Raw genomic sequence first — 27,844 nt, 5'->3', positions numbered from 1 at the left:
CCCCTCTGGTTTCAGCTTTTCTTAGAGGATTAAGGTCTGGAAACTCAATTTGTTCTACTATTATATTATCTATAAAGGGTGGTCTCTTGCTAGGTGGCTCACCATCGTGCCAAATCCTAGCACTTTAAAATACATCTATTTGATATCTAGAAGTTACCGGCCAAAAAAAAAAAAAGAGAAAACAAAATCTACCTGGAATTAATCAAAGAAAAGTTTTTTTTCCCCATCATTACTTTCTGAAAAAAATGATTCAAATACTCTATATTATAAAAGGAACTTGCTTTATTGTTGTGTTGTGAAGAATCCATTAATCACACTGAAAGGTAAAGAAATTGCATTTTTACTTTTGTAACATTTTAATACGAGATTCTTTTATTAAGAAACATAGCTTAGGACACTATTTCTTAGAGATTGATCCTTCCTTAAGAACTCAGAAAATCTAGGTCCTAGTTCTGTGCCTGTCAGGCTACCTGAGTAACCTTGGACAAGCTAGCTAATCTCTTACTAACTCATTTCTCCATCTGTAAAGTGGAGATAATCGCAATTCCTTTGTCTCGCTTGTCTACTAAGACAGGAACATCTTTGGGAGCTGGAAACGTTATAGACTATGTGCTCGCGCTTCATCCAGCCCAGTGGCCTGTGATCTTAGCCTGTTCTTCTAGATCCTTTCCTAACAGCCACTCCTACTCCGCATCTTCTTTATCAATATCATCTTCATTTTGCAGGAGCAGATGGAGCTCTGAACTGCTCTAAGATGGCAACAGTGAACAGCCAGTGAGACTGCTGATCACTGTGATTTGGTTCTCATGCTCCAGGAAGGCACAGTGTGATGGAGGGTAGGCAAAATTACTGTGCTAAAATACAGACTGACTAAGGCATAAGAAAAGTCTGGATAAGGAAACATCTTTGAAAAAGATAGTTTTTAAAGCTGTCTTTTCCTTAGTCGTTTTATCAGTAATACTTTAAAGCATACTCATCTTAGCAGAGTTGGGGCAATAATTCATGCTAAATAGATTTATTTAATGTATTTTTGCTTTCAGTATTGTCTAGATTGGTGAAAAGGAACTACCTGTGTATTAAAAATGCTACTTTAATGACAGAATGGAAAAGCCAGCAAATGATAATGCCTCCTAGCCAGCTAGAAGTGGAGAAAGTGCTAACAGCATCATTAGAGCTTCAGAAATCTCCGAATGCTGCAACATTCGGAGTGTGGGGCTGAGAGCGAGCCTGGCTGTTGATGAACAGAGGCACGTAATGCTACCCCATGCTTTACACATTACTCTTTTCCTCCCAGCCTAAGAATCCTATAATCCTCCATTTCAGCTGACTGGTAGCCTGCTGTTTTCTGGAAAGACCATCCTGTTGCTTCCAGGCCTGATAGCTGCATGCTCGTAGGCTCTCTGGAAGGAATTCAGTGAGAAAAAAATAAGGAGTATTACTGGTATGGCAGCAAGGGCCAGTATGAGAGTCCAGAGGGGATGTGTTGGGGTGGACGAAAGGGGCTGAGAAGGGGACCCTCTTAACAAAAAGATGAGGGGTAGGGTTTAGATCCAAAGGGCACTCTGCTTGTGAAATTATGGCAGGGTGAGGTGCAAGCTGGCACTGTACATTTATGGCACACATTCTTGGACACTTCTACGCAGTGCTTGCTTGTTCTGCTGCTGTGCCATTAATTCTGGCTGGCAGTAGGAGGGAGAGAAAAACCTTAAAATAATTGCTATGAACACCATCTGCATTTAGGAGATCACACACTAAAGGTTATGCTGAGGTTCCCTGTAGAGATGTAGAGCAGAGAGCAGTAGTGTCCTGGCTCTCCACAGTTTTCAGCATCACTCAGCCACTTCCTACAGGCCAGGGCCAGGAATGAACACTGTTTCCAATATTTATACACTGCTTTTATTTCTCCTATATTTAGATGCTCTTTTTATTTTCCCTGGCTGCTCGTGCAGCCTCTGAAAGTTTTAGGAATTTGAGTAAATTCCTAACAGCCACAGGGGGTGTGAGGACTCAACCCCACAGGGGCTGTGGGATCTGATGGGATGCAGGATACGATACTCCTCATCCTCAGTCTGTCAGCAGGGTGAGACTCATCTTCTGCCACTTGCCAGTGGCAGACTGGACAGCCACAGCCTCTTTGTGCTATCCGTGTATTTGGGACCCTGCATACACACATCTCATGTTCCTCCTCATTATGGCAGCCCACCCATAAGCTTTTCTCAATTTGAAGAAGATGGCCCCAAGCTGATGATGACGTCTATACTTAACATAGCCTAGCAGCTGTGGGCAACTTCTCCACATATGTTAGGCACTTTTGTCCCTTTCTTAATAAGCATAATTAAATCTTAGCCCACTGCTTTGAGACTGGCTGATCAGTTTTCACACATTTAGCTCGTAACACACAGAAGTAACAATGTTCCTTCATAATACAGAGCACACCAGGGAGAGAGATCAGGAGGTAGAACACCTTTCGTTCCTACTTGGGTATGCTCTTAACCCAGTGATTTGTCACTGCTACCTAGGAGAGAAAAACAAACACAAAACTGCCCAGGGTATAATCCAAGTCCCAGAGCACTTGTTGTGGAGACATTGCTGTTATTTTTAAAGTTGGAGTATATCTTGTCTTGCATACCAAATTTAATACAGTGTACACTTTCCCACTCTAGTCAAGTAAGAAACACTTGAGGGACTGCCTCTCTCACTACGGGCTGCCAATACCAGACGCTGATTTACCAGTCCTGGAACCAGGGTAATGCTTTTGTGTTTCCAGGATCAGATCCTGCCTTACTGTGTGAAGGACTTCTTAATGTCGCCAGGCAGGTAAGGCTCTGAACAAGGTGCTGTGCTGAGAGCTCTACCGATGTTTCTCACGTGCAGAGCTTTTAAGAGAAACTCAAGGATGAAGACAAGTCACAGTCATAAAGTTTTAGCTGCGCCATGAAGACAAACTTCCCAAAATTCACAGCCACTAAGATCAATCTCGCTTACACTGCTTTCGTACTGATGTATCGCACTTGGTCCTGATTTACACTGGCATGAAATCAGTATTAGACTCAGTGTTTGATTCAGTACTAGACAAAAAATCTGACTAATGCTGTCAATAGAAAAAGGAAGATCACATGTTTGCAATTGCTTTGCAATGAATATTGATCAATATTGAACATCTTTGAATTAATGTGCTGTCCTTTTATGAAGTCTTCATAAAAGTTAGCTATAGATAGAAGTATGAATCAAACATCAGGACACTGCAAATAGTGAACAAAGCAGGGCATTGCTAATTATAATAAAAAGAAAGAAGTGTTTCAGATTATCAACCTATTTTCTATAACTAATTTAGGCAAAGGCATTATCTGAGCTCTATTTTATCAAGCAGTGTTTGAGATTTCTGCTTTTCTCTATCACAACACTATCTAACTTCATTCTCCCAGATTATAACTTTCCTAGGATCTGACAGTTTTGGCCAGTCCTATATGAAGACTGAGAATGAGGGTTTCCTGCAAAAGATTAGATCCAAGTGTGAGGGCAGTCTTCACTCTTCTTTGCTGCTTCCTCCTCTGTGTTCTCCTTTCTTAGAAGGAAAGAGCCAGCAGATCTGTCTTGATCCACTCAGATTTTGCTTTACTTTATTTCTGTTCATTTTAGTGGCCACATGAATCCAATCTTTCTTACTCATGATAATCATGTATGGAGTAAATGGAATACAGAGATAAAGCAGCACTGGCTAAGAAATAGGCTGTTGGAGGGCTTCAGAACATCTGCCTTAAAAGACCAGAAGAGAAAGGCATAGATGAGTACCAAATAGTTTAATATAAAATTAGAAAACTAGCATCTAAATTAAGCCTCCTGTAATGCTCTATAACAATACAAAGGAAATGTTCCCTGCAATTTCAAGCATTTTCCCCCCTATTGACCTTGCTCATAATCGATGAGCTGCCGACATACAGATATTTCTGAGTGAAAGAGCAGATCAGAAAAAAAGTCACCTGTCAGTATTATAGCACGCTCCTAATGTTGGAAGCTTAAAAAAATTCAAGTGAAGGCTCCGGTGGGCCCACTAATTGCAGTTAATGAGATATCACACTCTAGGGTTACAGCATGATCATGGAATTTAATATTCCTTGACTTTGCTCCCCATATTGCGGGCTATTAACATGGAATTAAAGCAATGTCCTAACATCATGGCTATAACATGGAAATAGTAACTAGGAAAATGTAACTCAGACTTAATGGAATACGTTCATCACTTCAGGCCTTTCAGATACAGTAAAAGTAGAGGAGTACAGTCAAACCGTTGAAAGTTTACAGGGTATTACACAACCTTCTTCTCCTAGAAATACCATGAGACCTTTTATTCCTCCATGGTAAAAAGAGGTGAAAACCTGCCTCCTTCATGGTATTTTGACATTTCCATAGCCTGTCCTAGCTATAACAAAGCAAAAATTAAAGGAAAACACTTGAAACTTATGAATTTCCCAAAACTACCACTCAGCTTTCATATTTGAGTGATTTGCAGCCAGAGATTTGATCCAATTTGTCTTCTATTTGAAATGTTTTGACCTGTGCCCATTTCCAGGAACTTCTGGGTATTTTACTAGCACAGATGCCAAGTGGCAGATAGGTCTACACTGTAATCAGGAGCAGGTGGAGTCCTACCCGAGCCCATCCAGTTCATGCCAATGCCACAACGAAGATGCAGCACTATAGACTTCAGCGTGGGCTGTATAAGTGTGCCTGGGGTCTTGCATGTTTACTTGGGTGGCTCATTGCATTTAATGCCCTGTCATAGTGCCTTAATTCTTCCTGGCACTGAATCTTGCTTCTCGAATCCTAGCTTGGGTATGTTAACACCTCTGCAATGCTACTTCTGCATTGGCAGGGCAGACCCAGCCTGGACCACCATACATTGCTAAAGGCCTCAGATTCCACAGGGAAAGAGGTGTCCTCTGAAACACCTGGAAAGAACAAGGAAACAACTCATATTTCTAGCCAGATGTGTTATTAAAGACTCTTCGGACATAGCACTTACTTGTTTTGCACATAAATGCAGAACTTTCTTATCCCGTCCCCAAGAGATGATCAGCATTGTAGTACTATAGCACCAGCCTCACAAAGAACGCTCTGCAGATGTATGTCCATCTTGAGGCTCCCCCATCTGCCTGGCCTGTAATGAATCTTAAATTTTCTCAAGATCATTGCTCACCACCTGAACAAGTACTGAAGAGTAAATGAAAATAGCTATCCCACGGAAAAAAAAAAATAATTTAATGGCTGAAATAAAATGCCATCACTGCTGTGATAACAAAAGGTTTAAAGTGCATTACTGTCACTTCTCTATACACTTGAGGGCTGGCTACTGGGTCAGATGGTGCAGCAGTCCATGTAATCTCCTGAATGGAAAAAAATTAGGCTCAAAGTGCCAAATAGACGCCCACAACATAGTATCAGGTAAAACAAACACATTCCTCCTATCCCCCCCTCCCCAAATGTTAGAGAAATAGAAAGAAATTCCAGTCATTTCTCATTACTGTGAAGGTCAGCCTAGCTAGGAAAATTGTTTCTGCTTTACAATTCCCCAAACTGTAGAAAGCAGTTAGAGTTCTGGACAAAAACTAATGTTGCATTCAAAGGGAAAAGAGGCTGATATGGCATTGCTGCAGTAATAAGAGAGTTTTTTACTCTTTCCACTTCCCTGTGAACCTAATCAACTGTGACATGAGAAAATATACTGGGCTCACCCAGCCAGAATCTGACTGCCACCTGAAAATGTCCTCAATATTCCACTGTTTGGGACTTTACAATGATCCTTCCGACATCAATTTTGTACATGTACATCAAAATGCCATTAGAAATGCTTACAAACACCTCCTGCTCACAGGCCTGCACTCAGACTCCAATCGAAGCCAGGCTGTAAAGACTCCCCAGTGATTGACTAAAGGTTTCTTTCGATTACTCATATGAAAGCATTTGGTTATGGAAAGGCATCTTGGGGGAGCCTGGGGGATCTAAAGATCTCCCCCCTGACCTCCCTTGTAAGCGCACCTGAATGTCATTAGGAGCAATATATATTGAAGGTACTTTAAAACCTGCCTTTAACATTTAATTAATATCTGTTGACTTACTAAGTTTCCTCATTCTCCTTGAGATTCAAGAAATAAGCCATACTCTTCCAGGGTTGCAAGTATGTGGCAGGGAGTGGGAAGGTGTACTGAAAGGAGAGAATGAGGACACATGGTATATATCTATCCTGCCACTCTCACGTACATGGACGTGTATGTTCTTGCCTTCATATACATGAACTAATGCACACATACACCACATATATGATGCAGCTGTAAATTAATATAGCGTTGATAAATACTTGGCATATTTAATGCATTTCTTGGTGACACTTTTATTATTTCTCAGTGATGAAAAGCTGAATAAATCTAACGCAACTGAACACAATGATATTATCACCCTCTTCTTTTGTTCTAATATTTACAGGAAATATTACAAGTGTTTGACATATAAATTGAGCATTTGACTGACTTTAATAACCGTGTGATCAATAAGAAGTGATATTTTTACAGTCTAAGTTCAATATTTAAAGGGCCAGGGGTCACGGATCTTTATCAAAGCACTAAGACTAAAACTTTATTTTCAGAACCTGTAATACCTCTTTTTTTTAAAGTCTGTATTGACCTAATATCATTAAAAGTCAAATTTTGCTCATAAAGTCTCAATCCTATTGGAGCTAGCATTTAGATATTTAGGGATTTATTTTAACTGTACTTTCTAGAAGCTTTTTAACACTTCCTTATATTAAAATTAGTGTTGAGTGATAGGAAGTCACTCAATATCTACATTAAAGATTATTCTTTATCCTTGGAAGATACCAGTTATTTTTTTTTTAAATCTGATCAATATTCATCATACATATGCTCCCTATGTTTCTTATACTCATCTTTCTGTATCAATCATCTTTTAAATATTTTCCTCTTAAAGTATCTTAGGAAACATCCTTTTATTTTGCACGATTGCAAAATGAAAATCAACCAGACACAATCCAAACATCAGCCAGCCCTCCCAGGAAAAGTAGTGCTCATGCTATGCTAAAGTGGCAGCTCTCCCATCCAAAGAACTGCTAGAATATCATGTAACCTATACATTCAGCCCCTCTTCTCCCCAGAAAGAACAAAGCCAAACCAGTCTTAGCTTACACCTGGAATATTTAGAGAGCTCCTTGTGGGCTTGTCTAGCACTTACAGAAATTGTTCATTAAAATTTCCAGCAGACAATTTTTGAACAGAGAAGACATACATACTTATACATAGTAAGTTACAGGCTCATGACCTTTCTCCACTGTTATTTAGAACTGTTTCCTTTGTAAAAGTTACCATGTGCATTAGGACAAGTAGGAGGACAAGTTCTCTTTCTGGCCTGATGAACAGTCAACTATTTATATTCCAAGATGCAAAAGTAAAAGCCCTCAAGCATCCGTGATCCTACCAAATCAGGGCATACATCAGCATGGGGAGACCCAGGTTCAAGCCTCATGTCTGAATCAGGTGCAATGAAAGCCTTGAACCTGAGGCTAAGATACTGTTTCACGAGATGATTTCACTTGCTTTTCAGTGAATCTACAGTTTTCAACAAAAAATAGCGAAAAAGAAGTATTGAGTTGTCCAACTGTTTAAAAGAAGGTTGCTAGGCACTTTTGCAAAGGAACAAGTTGTAGGAAAATGAGGGTGGTTATGGCCCTGAGGATTACAAACCTCAGTTCTTGAGGTAAAGCTCCTTTGCTCAGTGCTGGACCATTTCACCGGCATGGCTGACTTTATTTCATAGAGCAAACACTGGTCTGTCAGCTGTCAGAAGTGGGAAGTGTACTGATCTTTTCTTTCTACTTTGTGAGGAGTCTCCTCCTCAGATCATTACCCCTGTTGCCTTGATGTGCTGAATCACCCCTGGGAAATTTAAAAACAGCACCCTAATGTTAAGATTATATTCAATAGTGTGCAGCTTTCCAGTTTACTGGAAAAATGTCAGATTCAGCTTTTCTAAGCACCAGGTAGTATTTCTGAAGCCCATGGTGATTTCCAGGGTAAGGTTTAACTTAAAATATTTTGTTACAATCTTTTTTTTGCAAATGGGTTTTAAAAATTTTGATGGAAAAAATTATTATGCTATTATTATTTCAATTGGAATTGAAAGTTTTTGAAAAGTGGTGGGCATTTTGGTTGTGTTTAGGAAGCCTCTCCCTCCATAAGCTCCCAAGGGAAGTGTTTTGGTAGTACTGAAATCCCCCAGTTTTGGGATCTTCATTTTAAATCCAGTTTCTCAAGTGGCATAGGGATGCATGTGCGTATGGTAAATCAAAAAGGATGAAATCAGACTTCACAGTTTTATTTCATCTATGTGAAACTTTGCCAGCTACCCTGGTTTTTCTGTTTTATTTTTCTGGTTTGGAGTCAATTATTTGTTGAGATCATGGAATATCCTTGGGTCTGATTTTTGCCTAATCCTAGTGGTAAGACTTTCTCCTGTGAAGAAATTACAAAACCAAATACAGCATGTCCAGAAAACATTCTGCAAATTTCAGTATCTGTTGCTCAGATGAGGGGCAAGTCTTATCTGAAAACAAGGCAACTTTTTTGGACAGGCCTGGAAAACAGAGCAGCATCCAGCCGGCCTTCAAACTTCCAAGTGAGGCTATAACCAGGACTGTGATCTTACTTTTTATGTTTTGGAGTAAAGGATATTGTTAACCTAGAGAATCAGATTAAGACTTTCAAAACCACACACTGAAGATGAGGCTTGCACGCCCTTATTGATTCATGAAGGTAAATGGAGATGATGTATGCAAGTGTTGAGCATTTTAAGGTCCTGTTTAGGTTGATGCTTGTCAAAGAGTATAAAGCCAGAGAGCTGCGAGACGTTTCTACATTTCACTAGGTGGTTTGAGGTTTCTTTGTAGGTTTTCCATGTAAATGAACACTATGCAAGCCATGGTTACCATGAAATAGGTACACGGTATCTAGTGCAAAATGGCAGTAATGACTTTTTTCATAAGTAATGGCCCCACCAAAGGCATCTCAGATGTATATGCTGACACTTCTAACCGTTATACTCATTTTTATTTTATGAATAATTGCTCTTTCTGTATGTGACTGCTTCTTTTTTTGCTGACTCCATTCCCCTTTTGACCTGCAGACCCCTCAGATAAATATCCCAGGGATATCCTCTTTGTGTTCCAAGACATAGAGTAGTTTAATGACTTGTGAAAGCGTCTGTTTCAGCCTTTAAATAATTTACATGTTACCATGTTTTCCTCAGTAAACTGTGGTAATGTCCCTTCTAGAAACAATAGGTAAACCATTCTTGTAACTTACACTTTATAGACACTTCAGTTAGAAAACAAAAAAAGGAATTATCACCTGCTTGACAGGATCAGTAATCTTTGGGATGCACAGCCATATCTGTAGAAGAGAAGAATTCGTCTTTTGCTAACAGGAAACCTAAAACTTATTACTGTACTTCACTCAGGTACGTGTGAAAAACAAACAAAAAAGCAAATATCAAAAGGCAGACTTCTCACCTGCCCACCTCTCTTAGTTAATCGGTCTGCTCTCGGGACTCACAAGCAACAGCACATCCCAGGCGAAAGCGCATGTGCAGTTGCCTTCAAAAGCCTTTTATTTTTCTTTTATTTGCTCACTTGGGGTCTGGATAGAAAGTTCCTATGGGTCTGACCTGGTCACAGACCATCAGTTGCATAGCTTTGATCTAAATGTGCTTTACTGTCTCTTCTAGTTTGCTTCTTGGTGGACCACCGACTGATGGTCTACACACAAGGTTTTGTACTTTTCCTACTATTTTCCTTAGTGTGTTTGTACCAATGTAATCCTTAGTATCATTAGACTAGTGTAAATATGAATTGTTTAGAGGACTTATAAAGTACTTATAATAAAGTTTCGTAATGATGATATATTAATATGCCTATCAGTGAAGTTGTACATTTCAGAGCTTAGTAACTCAGATGAACACAGGATATTGTATGAACCTGGCTGGCTTGGTCTGAATTGTGGCATTTGCAAATTATCAGTTTCCTGTGATATAGGCCTATAGACATGAGCAAGATTTTTCTAAAAACTGCAGGGGTTGAAATCCGTATTTTTGCTCCTTCAAGGGCTAAGTAATAATTTCTACAGTTCACATCAACGGGAGTGACTCAACCCTTCTGAAAATTAGATCAATGCTTATTCAAGAGACTAGCATTAGACTTTCGCACGGTATTATTTAATTTTAACTTGTCTACACTCCCTTTGTCCAAAGGCTAATAGAATATAATTACACTAGGCTAGGAAAAATTTGATAATGTTGTAGGCAGCCTTACATTCAAAAAATCCCTGTTGTCACTTTCCCCTGATAACTCTGTCAGTGACATGCTATTGTATCTCTCAGTCATAATCAAGTGAGATGAAAATTATTCTGAAAAGTAAATGTATGAGGAAACAACAGGAGGTACACATCAACACAAAGGATGCAATGGCCCACAGTGCACATACTAAAGCAAAGGTCTTCATTGACTTACTATCATATCCATTGGGTTTAAGCCTCTTTTCACAGGTGTCAAAAGATGTTTTAAATTAGCGTCAACTATTGCATGACCAGGCTTGATTAAGAGATGGTTGCTGCTGGACCTCAGCATGCTGAGTAGCGCCAATTCTGGCAACAGTGTAATTGAAGGAAAATGGATGGGAACAGGAACGAAACACATTTGGTACTTCATTTCTAGCATTTCCTCATTCTCCTTAACTCTTGATGTAGCCAAATATCTTTATATCCACTTCCGAAGAAGATTTAGGCTACAATAACATAACACAAAGGTATATGATGAGCATATTTAGCCAGCACAATACTTTTACACCAATTTATAAGCACTGCCCCAAGAAGATACAAACCTTTAACTAAATCAGTCCTCTACAACAAAACGGTGGTTACATTGGGATAATTTCTGTACATACATAAGCCCTCCATATATACTTTACTATGCATTTGTTTCATGGCACAGATTTAAGTTTGAGAACCTTCTCTCTCTTTTTGAAAAATTAATGTGAACATTTTGGAAAAAAAAACCAAAAGAAAAGAAAACACAGATAAAGACCATTAAAATTCTGACTCTCCAGCCCCAGGAGTTGATCTTACGCATTTGTAGTTAAGTATGTTAGCAAGTCTCAGCTGTTTTCCATTGCCTACAGATTACTGACGTTGCTACAGGTTAAGACTGAGTTCTAAAGCTGTTTCTCTTACTAGTGAGTGCTTGCTTTTCAACATTTTAAAGTGAAGATGTGAACAAACCTTTGAAAAGTGACTGAATATTTCAATGCCAATATATTTTGCATGTAAAATATAAAAATCTCTGTGTGTTGCATTTGAAATCTGATAAATATTTATTATCAATGCTGTTTGCTTTTAATCTGTTCAGGATATCATTCCTCCAGCTCTTTAGTACTTAAACAAAAATGGCATTTACATTACAATATTGCTTGCCAACAATCTCATTTTCTGGTTTAGTCAGCAGCCTTCATGCTTGATTAGTCTTTAATTATACAAATACCTACATATTAAAAAAGTTTTCTTTTTTCCATACTTTGAGCATGTAATTATTTTCTCTTGCATGCAATAACCTTTAATTTTAGGATTAAGCAACTGATTCTCTTTAGTATGGATGGATTTTTTCAAGTGTTAAAGCAAATTTGGTTATTGTATTACGAGTAGGAAAATTAACTTTAGGAAAACCTTTCATTAGTGCATTTGACAGCACACTGAGCAGCTGACAGAAACTTCAAAATATTCAATATACTTGAAAACAAAATGGATACCAATTCTGTGTCCTCTGAAGTCAACAGCAATACTAGTCTGAATTCAGCAAGTGAGTGACTGGGGCTATGCGATTCCTCTTTTGAATATTCCTTGCTTTAGTAGTGTTAGCGTTACAGCAGTACCTAGAAGCCCAATGCAAGATCAAGGCCTCATTACATTACACCAAAAACCCGTAAAAGTTTAAAGTCTAAAGAGATCAAAAAATGGTGGGAGAATCAACAAAAGAACACAAAGATGAAGTGACATGCCAGACAGTGACAGAGCTGGGACTGCAGTCTGGTGCTCCTGACTCCAGCAATCCATTTAGTAGAGCACTTTGCCTCCTGATGCAAATTGTTTTTCAAAAGTTAATTCAGTAAGCAAAGGCATAACTTGATAATGAGATTAGAGCTAAATATGCAGATTGTATGTGGTGGTAAAAGAACTCCCTCCCCTCCTTTCCCTGCAGTTTTCACTCATGAGAGCATGGACTGCCAAGTTTGGGTCTACAGGAGTGACATATGTTATCTCTATACCTGCTTGTACATTTGAAGTACCAATGATTTCCGCCTAGACATACTCTTTGAATGTCTATGGGGAAAACATCAAGGATTTTTAGAATGGCTTGGTTTTCTCAAGTTTTGTTTATTTTTATATTTGTTTTACATGAACTGAAAATTCTGTCAGACACATTTTGATTGCATGGAGAACATGTTTCGTAGACAGAAGACAGTTAAAAAAAAATAGAAAGCTGTAATACTATAAAGTTGGGGAGGGAAAAGAGGGGGAAACCTTCCTAATGGCATATTGAGCTTGCTCCTGTCTCATTTGAGAGCTATGAGAAATATCCTGCCAACTTCCCTAAGATAGTGTTAGGTCTCATCATAAAGTGAAAAGTTGCAGACAGAGGTAGGATGGCAATGCACACAGCATCTTATTCCAGAGTGGTGATCAGTTATACAATTTCAGCCTTTCACAATGCCAGTCCTTCTGGTTTTTTGTGTGTCTCTCCCAGTGGAAAAGGTCAGTAGGAATAGAGGCACTGTGAATAACAAAGACATTGGTTTTCTCCCCTCTCCTCCTCACAACTTTTTGCTTTTCCTCCCTAAAATCAGGCCCTGTCCCTGAGGAATTCTAGACCGATGGAAGCTGCACCCTCAGATGAATCCTGGACCTTGATCCCAGTACAGCCCTAGTCCTCATCATCTGCCCCGGCCCCTTAGCTCATGGAGCACCCATGTTGGCAGCTCTGCTTGGCACTCTGCGAAGCGTCCCCCACCCCATGGGGAAAAGGTCAAGGGGAGATCAGCCCTCTACGACCTCCTGTCCTGTTCCAGCTGGAGCCACCAGTCCACAAGTATAGCACTGCCCAAACTGGGAGGAGAGCAAGAAGAGACAGCACTCCAGCTGGGTTTGGCTATCCAGCAGGTTGAAAATGGGATCATTAGGTTACTATAGTGAAAATCATAAGAGCAATAGCAACTAAAAATTTTTATATCACTTGTTATCACATTCATTCAGAATCATCTTCTGATATCAATTTATTGGCCATCACTACTACAGACTATTGCTCTGTACTGTGACTGGGCCCATATTTTAGGCTTTTCTTTATAGCATCTGTATTTTTGCTAAGCGTCTAGGATCCTCCCAGATCTGACTGCTTCCCTGATGCTTTTTACAAGCATGTAAGTATTTCTTACCAGGTATACAAAAATATGGCAGCAGTGATTGCTGCTTTAAAGAATCTCAGCTCCTTTAAGAACGAAAATGCACCATCATCATTCCTTTAGTAAAAGGATAATCCTAGCAATATATGATGTGCTATTTTCATACATCAGTTTTTCTCCTCTGGAAACTCAGCTTTGCCTTCCAATCTCTTTCACAAACATAACCTAGCTTGGTTCTCCAACTGGAATCCTCACAGGATATTTGATGATGTCTAAGCTATCAGAAATAAGTCAAATTCCTGTCGTGCAGGAAATTCTCCTGATTTAAGACTTAACTTCTGATGCAAATGCAGATAAAAGATGGAATATTGAAATGTTTCAGAAAACAAAACTTGCATTTGAAACTGATGAAGTATTTCAGCAGATTTCAAATCATCACCATGAATTAAAATGTTTTCAGTTTCTTTTGTTAAATCAGTATTTTTTTAGGCAATTCAATGTAATAAATTGTTTATATACAACTTAAGCTGATTTTAAACAAAAGCTATCCTCAGTTCTTTCCATTTCTCAGGCCTAAAATAGAAAATTAAAATGAAATTTTGGGCAGGGGAAAAAAAACCTTTGTAGAATAGTTTAAGTTACTAGAGTATCAAAAGAAAAAATTGGGTGTATTTCAAAGGTAAGACAATTTTTTTTTCTAAAACTCACAGTGCTCATCTAGTTTCTTGTTCTCTTTCCTTTACTCCATTTCCTTTCTCAGCTGGTGGCAAATATCTTCATTTCTTGACTTTGTCCTGGATCAGCAACAAAAAATACAGTGGTGCTACAAGACAGGTTGTCCTAAATATCTTTCAAACCTTGCTGGTAGAACAAATACTAGGAAACTACTTGCAGAAGACTTCTCTTCCAGATTAAAATTTTATGGTGGGGCCCCTTAAGACCCATAAGCTATTTCCTTCTAACATGGACTCAAACAGTGATCTGTACATTTTTTTTTTTTTAAAAAAGGTTATAGTATATTACAAGTACATAATTTAAAAATAGATTTTTGGATCATCACATCTATAAGATATCAAGTCTGATTGTTGATTTCCTACCTGCTAGGACATGCCTTCTCATGTGCTGCTATATACACATTTGCTCAAATGATCCTAATTTCCTCATATCCTAACCCACTAGGAGCTTTTAGAAATACACATTTTCTGACTTGTGCCTGAGGTGGTAACCTCTGACCTTTTAATTTTCCAATTTCCACATAATTAATTGTTGGTTACTTCAAACAAAAGTAGCAGGTTGGTGGAGAAAGGGGAAAAATGAAACAGGAAGGATTTGGAAAGCTCATGTTTCCAGTCTGACCCCTTGGATAAAAGGATATATTTTTTCTTTTGCCTAATTTGTTTCTAGTTGCAGCACCAAGGTCAGAATAAGCCAAGAGAATGAATGGAATAAACGTCCTGATGGGCTGCCCGAAGCTGCCTGGTGTTACGGATCAGCGTAAAACCAGCTCTCTTTCCTCTGCCTGGGCCGATGTAACTCACTGGAGTGGCAAATTACATCAGACCTACAGCTGTAACCCGACATTATGATTAATTTGATCAGTAATTTCTCCTGTTTTTCATTTTAATCGGTGTGACTATTCTGCTGTGGCAGGTCTTTCAGATCTAATTAAGATAAATTTCAGAGTAAAAGACTTGGCAGAATTTTCGAGTCAAATCCGAGCGTCAAGTGTGAAGACCTGCAGCACCAGTCAATCAATTTCCAGTAAAGACGGCAGGCTGTAACTCAGCAATCAACCCATTAACACTTAAGCAAATTTCATAATCTCCAGGCCTGTGCTTAGTCACTCTCTCAAAACATTCTGGCTACCAATAAAAAAAGAGAAAGTATTATTATTTTTTTAAACACCTGCCCTAAACTGCATCTGCTAAAACCACCAACAGAATCCACAAGTGGACACTCCGATAGATCTCAGCAATACTGCCAAAAAGGGCTTAATTTTAAACTTTAAAACACAGTCTGGAGTGGCCTTTTTATTTTTCTTTTTCTCTTTCTTTTTTTTTCTTTTTGTTGAGACAGTACCTAGAAGCTGAGCAACCTCTTTTAGGTGCTTATTTTGAAGGAGCCTTGAATGATACAACATCAGGGCTATACCACTTCCAGAATATTGCTCCTCAGTCAGATTCAACAAGCCCACTAGGTTCTCTGTGTTCACTTGGTCCACTTGCTTCCAAGTAGAAGAATTTTTTTTCTCACAGAACTAGAAACCTGTGATGACTTGCATTTTTTTTTCTTTTTTTTTTTTTTGCTTTATTACAAAGAGGTGAGGGGTATGAAAAATTAGGGAAAATAAATTAATGCTTTGGGATATTCTCTGCTTCCCTGAAAATTTTTTGAAATATGACTGAAAAGAGAAATTAAGAGAAATTAATGCTAGCAAAACAGATCCACTGGATTTAAAAGAGTATCTGAGGGGCTGTGTCAATTTTTTCTGTCCCTAAGATCCCCAAGGGTCCTCCTCTCTGCCTAGAGAGGCTTTGGAAACAGAAGACCTTATGGGATATGGATCCTTTCCCAAATTTGTCCTAGGAGGATATTATTTATTTATTTCCTCATTTATTAAACACTTCAGTTGCTTTAGGGAGTTTATTAAATGCTCCCATTTCAGAAGCCAGAGCTTGCTGGGCAAACAGCTCCACTTTCCTCTCCTTCAGAGAATTCTCTAGCAAATGGTTTTCTATATTAGCCTCAGCTTCTGCCCCTTGGGTGCTAATAATGCCAGTTGTTTTGCTCGAAGATTAATTTCCTTTGCTTTAAGTGTGAGTCAGACACCAGTACTCCTTGTGCTTCTGAAAATAGCAACACCTGCAGAGTATATTTGGATGGACCAGGCAGCTAGTGCTCCAACTGAGAGAAGGTTTCCTCAGGGAATGAAGAGCCTTGCTTATAAAGTCTCTTTGAGAACCCTTAAACATCTCTTTGCTCTGTTTAAATGCAGTATTCAACAGCTTTACAGTGTAAAGTCCCAATACCTCAAAGACCCAAAAAAGCAGTGAGCTTCTGGGAGAAGGAAGACAGCTGAGGAGAAGATCTGAAACTCTACTCAGTCCTGTGGATGGATGCAGTCTTACACATAACCCAAACTAGCCTTTCTGTGGAAATGATGCCCAGGAAGAAATGATCTCCAGGTAGACATGAAGAGTAGCAGCCCTCAAACAAGCTAACTGTGCCAGGAAACCAGCTTGCATGTCTCTGCACTGTGCACTGGGGCCAGGGAGCATGGTACAGCACAGCTGGACCTGAATGTCCAGCTAGGACAAACTGCCATGCTGCCATATTGGAGTGGCCTAGTCAGTGGCAGATCCAGAAGGGATGAGGAGCATCATGGAAGTGCCCAGAAGAAGTGAAAGGAGTAGAAGAAAGAAGGCCCTGGATGCACTGAAACTCAAAGCCAACAATTTCTCAAGCGAGGTTCAAGTTTGTGAACAGTAATGTCTGTGTGGTTCACAGAACTACTGCAGTGGCAAAAGGAAGAACGTAAAAACAAAAGGAGGGGACCTGAATCACGACAGCATTTGCAATGGGTAATAAGCAGGTGTGTGTGGTACATCAGTATGACCGTGACTTTCTAGCTAGTGGAAATTTTTACACAAGTACTTGCCTCTTCCACTTATGAAATCACATTTATCAACCCACAAAAATCATTAAAATCCTGCAAGAATACTCAGAAATCCAAAACTGTCAGTAGAACAAGATGTTTAAATCTTCTGGACCTGTTTGAAACGAGCAGAGGATGAAATATGCAAAATATTCTCAACAGTTCACCAAGCTCAACTCAATTTAGCTGACTGCAGGGGAGCTTCCATGCTATTAGTTTAGAGCTGAGACCTAGGTCTTGCCAGTACCTCCTGGAAATCCACCTAAGATCAGCCCTTCAACAGGCTCACTCTAAGCAGGTGATGGGCATGAACCTTCCTGAATAAATGTCCGCTGTACGTGTCTATATCACCTGTTGCCTTGTGATGTGCAATATCTCACTCCCTATTGATACCAAAAATTAGGAAATTTTGGAAAATGGATTCAAAGCACAGTATTTGCTCACCATTTTTAAAATGTTTCTTTGTCAAACTGATTACCAAGTAACTTGGAACCAGATTCAGACAGTCATACGTTTCACAGTATCAGATGCAGGAAGAAGGCTAGATAATTTTAGCAAAACAAAAAAACCCCTCAGTGGGATTACTGGTGTCATAATCTTTATCAAGTTTTCTTGACCTCAGGATTCAATAGGCATGAGAAAAATACAGCAGGTCTTGGATGTGAACCCAGACATAAAGACAGCCCATGACTATAGTCCTTGCAAACTTATCCCAGCTGCCTTCCTCAAACCAACAGAGACTTGGTTGTTTCTTCTGTATCTTTAATATATGTAAATTTATCAAAGTGTCAGTAAACACTGAGATATCTTTAAAGTAGATTTTTCCTTAATGAGAAGCTAACCAGTGAATGAGGTTGGGGGGGAAAGGAAGGGGCGGTTTGTTTTTTGTGACTGTTGGAGCCTCAGGCATCTGTGTACACATTCTCCCTCATTTACAGCTGAGTGTTTCAGCCTTTCTGCTTTTCTTTTTTCCTTTGTTATAAAAGTATTGAGGTTCCAAATACATTATTTAAGATTAGTATGAAAATTTAATCTGAAGGAGGTTCTGGTTTTGCTATCCTAGAGTTTGCTATTACTTGGAAGATTTTTCTGCTGTTGTCATCTCCTCACTTCCCTTCTTCCCTCCTTTTATTATTTTTTTTTCTCACTCATCATCTTCCGTCAGCTCCAGTTATTGTAGGTAGGCTTCTATGACAAAAAGGTGCTTTAGGAAAGAGTTCTGAAAATGGTCAGAATAATTTTACAGTGGGGCAATCCCTGGGGGATTTCCTGTTTGTCTGTTCCTATTCACACACGAACAGAGCAGTAGAAATCATTGGGAATTCTTCTATTCCTATAGTGCAGCTCTCCCTTTGTAGATCTGGCTGTGGGTACATTCATCTTATCCATACCACTAAAACATACAGTGAGTATCAGCACTAGAAGCTAACCCCCATTTGGAGCCAGTTAAATATATGTTGCTGATACAAAGCGCCTTATCCTGGTAGTCAGGCAGAATAATTGGCTACTTAGTACTTGGCTCATCTGATTTTATACAGCATATAATCAAGATCTTATGGCTCCAGAAATTTAATTGAATGGAAACTCTGTAAGAGGTGCTAACTATGCTTTGAAGTTGCAATATGCTGATCATTCAAGAAGCCGTATAGTTTGCCATGTAATAACATTAAACGTTCACAGGAGAAGCATATGTGGAGAAGTGTATTTTCCCAGAAGTAAAGGTTTCAAAGTTCCCTATTTACAACATGAGCTAGGTTGTCTTTCACCTCTGGATTCCTTTGTCTCAATCAATTGACACAATGAAAGTAAAAATCAGACTATGATTATCTTTATGAGGAATTTCACCATTTTAAAATGAAAGGATGAAAGTCTTCCGTCATCTACCTGACCCACGACCTCCTGAAATACAGCTCTGCTTTGGAAAATTCTCCTCTGGTTTGTTGTCTTTTGCAAATCAGCGATGACCCTGGTTCTGCAGTGTTTTGCTTTTACCAGTGTAAATCTGGAGCATCATCGCCAATGTCAGCACAGAATCCAGGCCCTGGAACCTAAAGTGAGGTTTTTCATCTTTCTACACAATCATTAAAAGACTTCCTAAAAATAATAGTTTTCTAACTACAATCCAGCCCACTGAACTGAGTAAAGAATAGTGATAAAATTAGAGCAGAGTATTACAGAACAATCTGACAAGAATCATTCTGAGACTTTTAGCTGGTGTACACTGCACCGGTATTATTAATTTCTGATCAGCTAGCAAAAGTACCTCACTCAGGTATACCTAAGCAAGTCACTTTCATTTAATTTGCCTTCTGAAGGACATGACAGCATCTGTACATTTTCAGATGTAATTGCTGTTATCCTTCAGAGTTTTTTGAAACAAACACAATCATCCTCCTGAATTACTGACTTTCCATGACAATTTTTTGAGGTTGCATTGTTCTAAACTAATATCTTTCAGACAGATCCTGAATAATGTAAGAGGATAAAGCCCACATGAAAAAATCAAGAATTCAGAAATGAAATTTAAGCTGTCAAACTTTAACTTAGTTGATCTTTATTCCCTTAATATTCTTCAAACAAAACCCATTTCATTCTAGTTCATAAAGAACATTACCTTAGAGGCCATAATATCTCTGAATTTTGTTCTAGGTCGATTTTTAAGTTAAAGCATTAGACATTAAAAAAAATCCACATTCTAAGCAGCTATTATGAACTGGATATATGAACTACTGCCAAAAGTGTGCTCCCTCCTTTTTTTTGCTTTTTTTAATATATGTGCAGAAGAAAACAATTTCAGATCCAGTCCTCAAGCTAGATGTACGGGGGTAAAACAGCTTTTCTCTGCAGGATTTAGAATGGAAAGACAAATGTTATGGAGGAGATCTTACCACTGCTCTGCTTTAGAAAAGTACCCAAACACATCTTCCAACCATATACGAAGTGCAACAGCAGTTCCTCTGGAAATAGTTCTGAGTGTCACTTGTTTGCCTATTAAAGAGTCTCACCATTCTCAGCAATATGACAGAGCATGTTTCAAGTTCTTAGGTGTTTCTTAGGGAAGCTTGAGAAGTATTACACTTGCTGTAGAAATGCTGTAGAAACGGCTAGAAGGCCAAACTAATGACCCCACATGGCTAAGGTGAGGCCTGAAGTACTGTGCTGAATTCTGGCTTCTCTTCTGGATGTCAGCACACAGCGTATTTGTATCCGTGAACAAACTTTGGGTTTTCATGGATATTTAAATGGCGAGGATCAGAGAGGAAAGAACATTAAAAATACTTATCCCCCAATCTATTAGTAACTCTTTAATGCTGAGCCAGAGCTGACAGCTAATGACTTCTAATTCCTTGACTGTTGTTCTGGAAGTGTCCCAGTCATGCAGCTGGCTTAGTGGTACTGGCTGAGCTCAGCCCAGTGGGAATGCCAGGCCTCTCACGCTGGTGTCTTTCATTAACTCTAATCCCAATTCCTAAAAGATTTAGGGGATAGGGTTTGAAATAAAACCAGCTCAGAGTACGTGGTTCCCTCCTTCCACTTCTGTTGAGTCTGCCACATCCAGATTGCCCTCAGAAGGGTAGTTGTGAGGATAAGCATGCTAAAGAGAGCGATGTGCCGAGGTATCTCCATGCAAACATTGACTTTGGCACTTCCCATGCAAGGAATTATTGGTTTTACTTTCTTTATTGTACTTCTGCAAGTGAGATGTGACCCTGGAGAGCTAACAGTAGAAAGACCTGTACCTGTAGGTCACAGATGAGACTGGAAATACTCAGATCCAGTTGAGATTTAGATTGGGACCAGAGGCTATATGAGAGCTAAGACTTCAGGCTCAGTGTTAGTGCGACCCTCTTGAGGTACGTTCACTGAGATAATCCCACTTCCTCCCTACCCCAACTGTAATTTATGTGTGCATTCACTTTGTTTGGAAAACTGAATGCCTTTTGAAGCAAAATATTTAGCAGGCAGTTTTAGCAACATATAGCATATACAGTTAGTGTGCATAAATTACAGCTGTACCAAGACAATAAAATGTAACAGAAGCTCCTCTGGAAATATTCCTGTCTCTGTATGTCAATAATCTGCATACGAAAGGGTCCCAAAGCACTCACTAGCATGATACACTGGGCATTAAGTGGTGCCTAAGTAGCCCTTAAGACTATACACCAAAGAAGCTCTAGGAACATTATGCTCTACTGTAAGAAAGAGCTCAGGAAGCAAGGACACATCTCTTGTGGACTTTTAAGTCTATTATCTAAACCATTAAAAAATCAGATTTGATGCAATTTAGCTGAAGCTCAGATTAATACAGGTTTAACTGGCCACATAGCAAACACAGCTTCTTGTAAATCAATTCTCTTAATTGTTTGGAAAAGGATTTTTTAATTATTAAGCTAATGCAGTTTAATTTCTGCAGGAAATGGAGCCGAATCCATCAGTGTGGATAAAACCTTTAAAGTGGGGTCTCAAAATTTAGAGAATAAAGTGAATAGAGACTTTGTGGCTTTCTAAGTGCAGTTCCACTGCTCAGTGAAAGAGACTCTGCTCCCTTCACAGACTACCCTGGTGTTTATTCAGAATCATATTTGTGGGTACGGTCAAAGCTGTTCTTGCAGGACATGAATATAGCATGACACATCCGACAACCTCAAAACAACAACAAAAAACCTATGTTGATAGAATGGCTCTTTCTAAAATACAAGAGGAGAAAAGAGCTATTTAAGCTAAAGGACAATGTTGGAAGTCAATAGTCTGTTACCAAATTTAGGCTGGAAAATTGGATATTAGGAAAAATTTCTTCACTGAAAGGGTTGTCAAGCATTGGAACAGGAACAGACTGCCCAGGGAAGTGGAGTCACCATTCCTGGAGGTATTTAAAAGACACGTAGATATGGTGCTTAGGGACATAGTTTACTGGTGGACTTGGCAGTAGGTTAACAGTTGGACTTGATGATCTTAAAGGTCTTTTCCAACCTAAATGATTCTATGATTCTATGATTCTGTGTAGTACGAGAACACCCAAGTATAAGAAATTAAGACCATTGGATCAGAGGTCTCCTGTTTCTGCCTGGGAATTCCAAGATAGGCAGAGTCCAGCATCACTGTGGGTGCCATAGTTGTTGGTCTATTAAAAAACATCTGTGTCATTGGAGCGAGTGTCTAGGAAAGGCATTAACTGGCATTTTTAGCTTTGGAGTCTATACTGAGACTCTTAACAGATGTATTTGATTCTTAGCAGGATAAATGTTAGGACTGTGATTTCAAGAGGAATGATAACCCATCCATCCCTTGCACACATCCACCAGCAGAATCTCTATTTCTTTTAGGGACAGTCAGGATCATCCGCTAATGAACAGCTAACTTTGCTGTCCTCGTAATTTACCATAAAGGGTGACTGCTGGGCAAATGCCATTTGTGAAGGTCACATACTGAATCTGTGGAAAAAATTAGATAGTTTTCTATAGGTTTTATGACTTTAAGACCAAAGGATGTTTACTCTTCAGAAAGGAGCAGACTAGGACCATCATTAGTTATGCTTTTCTGGCTTATTAGGCCTTTTAGCTGTTCTATGCTGCATGCCTGTAAGAATTAACTAACACGAAGTGGAATTTCTTAGCCTGTATGGTCAGAAGGTGTAACCTTCACTGGATTTCCCCTTGCAGTGGGAGAGTATGCACTTTCTGTTGTTAGGCTGTTAGAGATTTGTACTTAGCATCCTACCTGCAACGGATTTGGTGAAGTAAGAGGAGATGGAAGGCCATGCCCTGGTGACTGGCTGGGTTTCTGAGGGGAGCTGGAGGACTGTGGGGCTGGAGGCGGTTGGCTCTGGCTCTGGGACTGTGTTTGGTTTTGCTGCGGTGGCGCTGATGGCTGTGGCTGCTGGGTCTGCTGGGGTGGCTGTGGAGTCTGCGTCTGCTGACCTTGCTGCTGCTGCTGGCTTTGCTGCTGCTGTTGCTGCTGCTGACCTTGCTGCTGCTGCTGCTGTTGATGCTGGAGCTGCTGAAGATGCTGAAGCTGTTGAAGCTGGGAGTTCAGGGATGAGGTAGCTGTGAATTGAAGAGAGGGAAGGGAGTTATGTAGGTTTCAGTAAAACCTACTGTGTTAAAGATATTCTGGATTAAATTCTGGTTCTGTTACATTGTGGGCCACACTGCCCACTGAGGTCAGCTGGCCTCAGACTTCAGGTTGTGGCAGGAAATTAATGAACACGTTCCCAACAATAATAGCCTGTGGTTCTGCCAGTGCAGTTCTGTGGTAAGAGTCGGACTTCACTGGAGGCAATGAAAGCAAACCTTCGGAAGGGCTATGGCTCTGCCCATGGGACACGCCTCAGAGCTGACCAGCAGTCTTTGCTCAGACAAGCTTATCAGTGAAGCCAATGGGAACTTTGCCTGCCTAGAGAAGAGGCCAACAGAATGTCACTGTACATAGCATAGCAAGAACTCATAACATGAACTAGTGCTGTTACATAGAGGAGAAAACCATAGTTGTAAAATAAAGGATGCTCTGAAAAGAGCATTGTCACATCTTTATACAGCAGGTGTCAGGAAATAAAACATTCAGCTGTGAAATTTCTTGTGCAATGCACTGGTAGCAAAAATACCCAATAATGTGTGTGTCTCTGAAATTAGAACTGCTTCTTATTATTCACATCTAAAAGCTATAAAGTTCCTCTTGTGAAATAGGGTAGGTATTCTGTGCACTTGCACTGCTCACTTACTCCTGGTAGTAAAAGTCTGTCATGTTTTGCTGGCATGTGCTCCAAATGTGAGGCTTGGAACCTGGTGGCTCACATCAACCTGCTGGCAGAGAGAGGCAAACTTTGTCTCCCAGAGACACTTTCAAATTGACTAGAGCATTCATTAAATTCAAGAAGGCAAGAAGTGTGCCACTGGGATGTCACCAAGGAAGAACAGCTTTAAGCAGCAGCCAGAACATCACAGGAGCCTGATACTTTCTGGGGTTATGCCGTAAATAAGTCACCTGGGTCTCCAGCCTTACCCACTCTAATAAACATCTCAGGGTTTGCGTTAGATGGCTATGAGATCCCAAGAGGAATAGCTTACAAGATCATTGCACTACTTTGCCCTCTGTACTGCTTTGCCAACACCATTCTGTATTATAATTTCCATCAGCAGAAGCCAAAGTAAACTGGGTGTGAATCAAATTTGTTATTCTAAAATATTCAGATTTCGTGGCCAGAAACTCTGTTCACCAAGTTATTTGTGCATTGGCAGATAAAGCCAAGTCATCTCCATTTTCTTTTCATGTCAACATCCCTATTTCAGCTTTCCAGATATCTATGCCCTGGAGATGAACCTGAGGTCTTGGTACGACTTATGAAATCAATGAGCCATGAACTGGAATAAGCAAAAGAAAAAAGAAAAGAAAAAGGGGAAAGAAGAGGCAGAATGGGTAAGCGAGAAAAGGCTGTATATGAAGGAAAAGTAAAAGGCTTGGTAGGAAGAGCTGTTGGTCATGCATTCCTATACTCATAGCTGCTCTAGATTTTCTTTCACCAGAGGTGGGAATCAAACTACAAATATGCCTTTACAAGAATTATAGTCATGTGTACATGACTTCAACAAAGAACCTGAATAATGCAGAGAAGGAGGACTGGTAACACCAACATATTTCCATCAGTAAAGTTACTGATGGAAGTTTTGTGTTTCAACATAAAACAGAGTGACCATCAGATTAAAAACACGCATGGTATCTCATGCAAAAGAAATCAGCCTGGAGAAGTAAGGGTACACCCCCATCAATTCCATGATCAGAACTCGTACCTAAATGCCCCAAAGCCAAGAGTGTAGTAAGTGGAAATATAATCTAAGGCATATAAGAACAAAGAATGGAGAAGGTGTGTATACAAGAAACCAACTTCATAGACAAATATTAACCATAGCGTGAAGCACCTCAGATGGCAAGTAATACCATTCACCAACTCTATCTGTAGGTATGTACACAAAGGTGGAAAGACCCTTTCCATTCCTATGAGGAAAAAAACTAATATAGACCAGCTCTTTATCTGGTGCAGGCCACTTCATCACCTGTGATAGCTTAGCAGTCTGGACAAACCATTGATAACCAGAACCAAGACTTCAAACACAACATGCCCTTACTGCTTCCATAGACTCCAATATAGAAATTAATGCAATGACGCCCCACAGAAGCATAACTTGTAATATACATTGCTCATAGGGAGGAACGAGCGGTTGTTTTATATCCTATGTGCACAACTGGACAGGATGAGACAAAGCTTTCTCTACAGCAAACGAGATACAGTGGGGTTTTTTTGTACTGCAATGGTCCCCAAACCCTTTTGCTCCCACAGAGCACTCTTAAAGGCCATGGCTTGGAAGAACGGATTTGTCAGAATGCCATACGTTGTATGTACGGCATTGGGTCATGTAGTAGGGGACAGGCAAAAGCATTTGAAGTGGAGGGGAAGCCATCTACTGAAAAATTTTTGGAGCACAGAACGTGTTTGGCTCCTTGAGGTATGCCTTTCAGCTAGAATTTGGAAAATATGACCAATAATTAAAAGAATGCTGGAAGTATCAATCTGAGATAACATGAGGTAACATAGGACGGAGGGATCACTGTGATTCCAATAACATAAAAGTGCAAAAACAGGGCAGTGCAAAATTTTTGTCAATGATCTTATGATTGAACTTACAGTATGCAAAAAATATCTGTTGATAAAATATTAAAGATAAAAGCATCACTGCCTGGACTTCTTAAAATGGTGCCATACAAGACATGAGGAGAATAGTAAAGAAGCCCGAAGTGTAAAATAAATGAAGTTTCTTGACAAACTAAAACAAATGAAGGGGTGGTTACAGTTACATTACATTGCAAAAAGTTTATTATTTTGTGTGTTTGCATGAAGCTCAGAGCAATCAGAAGACTAATACTTAACAATTATTAGTATTAATGTTCACCACAGAGCATACAATTTTCTTTCAGGATGCTTTCATTGAAATGTTGCCAGTGATATAAGTAGCCTTGCAAAATTACAGAGTCTAAAGCACAGATATGGATATACAAAAATAGTTCTGATCTGTTTGTTTACCATTGGACAAAAATCCACACTTATTGAAATGCCGTTTTACTAAATGTATGAATCTGCTTAAGAAAGAAAGATTATATTGTTGCACATGTTAGGATTTACTTGCTAGAACGGTCACCCTAATGGTGTAGGCTTCAGTTTCATTAATGAGTCATGCCTTTGATCAGCTGTTGAATTAAATTCTTAAAAATTAAATCTTCATTAAACTTCCATTCTCCACAAGACCAGTACTCTGTTTAATGGATACTTTGATTTGCACATTCTTTCTTCTGCCAATACATAAAACAAGAGACAGAATCCAGAGGGAAGGAAAAGGGGAAAAAAATGCCTCAAGAGCTTTTTTTTTAACCTAAAATTTTGCAGGTTCAGGTCCTATCGAGCTGCTAATGTAACCGATGTCGAATGGCCATCACCAATATACTTCCGTGCATTGACAATGTGAGCAGGTACAATCAGTCAGGCAACCTGACTTGTCTGATGAATGAAGAGGGTCTGAAGCTTACTAGGAAAACATCAAGTTTATAAATTCTGTGGGCACGCCCAGCACTCTCAGATGATGGCTTGATATGGAGACTTTTTCATTCCCCATCTAGAAAAGCTTTGCATTCAGTACTCCCTAATATTGGAACATTGGCCAGTGCAGGAACAATATCTCTACCATTCACTTTTGTACTGGAAGTGCACTCATTCTTGCTGGGGTGGAAGGTGGTCCCTCAGGGAAAATTTTGTTGATGGAGAAAAGTTACTTCATGGAAAAGTTTCCAAGTTCATTGCCAGCAACTGCAAAAAATTATTCAAATAACATCTTGTCTTTTCATATAATTCCTTTAAAAAGCCTCTCCAAAGCCTGCTATCACGCTGAGCTATAAATTGCATTGAAGTGGCTTAGTGAGGTATGATTGTTTAACATACTGTTGCTAAACAAACAGACAGGGAATTGGAAGGACTGTTAGATCAGACAAGGCTTTCCCAAAGCCACACAGTAGGTATACTGCAAAGGTGGATTTAGGGCTCTGGATCATGCTTGCAGACCGGTGTTCATGCTGCCTGATTGCACTGCTTCTCACAATGTGTGTACTATTCGCAGCAGGGGTTGTGTCATATTATTGTTTGTAATCAAATCCAATCCAACTCCCAGAGCTTGCTTGCATACCTCATCCATTATAAATCGTATACCTGTCTAGCATTTGTCACTTTCTGCAGAGCTTGGAGCCTGATGGAATTTTAGGTGGTACAACAGTGCTATGTCTGCATGTATAAAAGATAACATGCACTGCCTACCTCACAAGAATCTTTTTATGACTTACTGGCTAACAGCTGGGTAAAACTTTGACACATTTTTAAGTGAGAAGTGCCTACTTTCTTTCAGAATTGCATTCAAGAATTAAAAAAGCTTGCAAAAAATTGCAAAAAGTTCTTTCCATGGTTAAAAAAGACAACATAAATGACATCACTTTAAAAGGGAGATAATTAACTAAAAAATGCATGCAAGCTATGAAAAACCGTGAGGAAAACCCACAAATTCTGTGTGACATTTCAACTTTCCTCAACAAAAATACAGGTTGAATATATACCAGGTACCCAAGAAGCTGGTAAGAACAACTTATACCT

At 39.5% G+C, this 27,844-nt stretch overlaps 1 protein-coding gene across 1 annotated transcript in view; it reads right to left on the bottom strand.

Annotated features, from left to right (window-relative positions):
* The window catches only part of POU6F2 (POU class 6 homeobox 2), a 320,325-nt gene that overhangs the window by 77,194 nt on the left and 215,287 nt on the right, over positions 1-27,844 (bottom strand). Inside the window, exon 5 of the mRNA XM_075495605.1 lies at positions 22,882-23,207. Within this exon, the coding sequence (XP_075351720.1) occupies positions 22,882-23,207 (326 nt within the window). The remainder of the gene's footprint in view (positions 1-22,881; positions 23,208-27,844) is intronic.

Source organism: Mycteria americana, chromosome 2 (genome assembly GCF_035582795.1).
Source record: "Mycteria americana isolate JAX WOST 10 ecotype Jacksonville Zoo and Gardens chromosome 2, USCA_MyAme_1.0, whole genome shotgun sequence".
In the NCBI taxonomy this organism is placed as follows: Eukaryota; Metazoa; Chordata; class Aves; order Ciconiiformes; family Ciconiidae; genus Mycteria; species Mycteria americana.
This window is presented reverse-complemented; position numbering and strand designations above follow the sequence as displayed.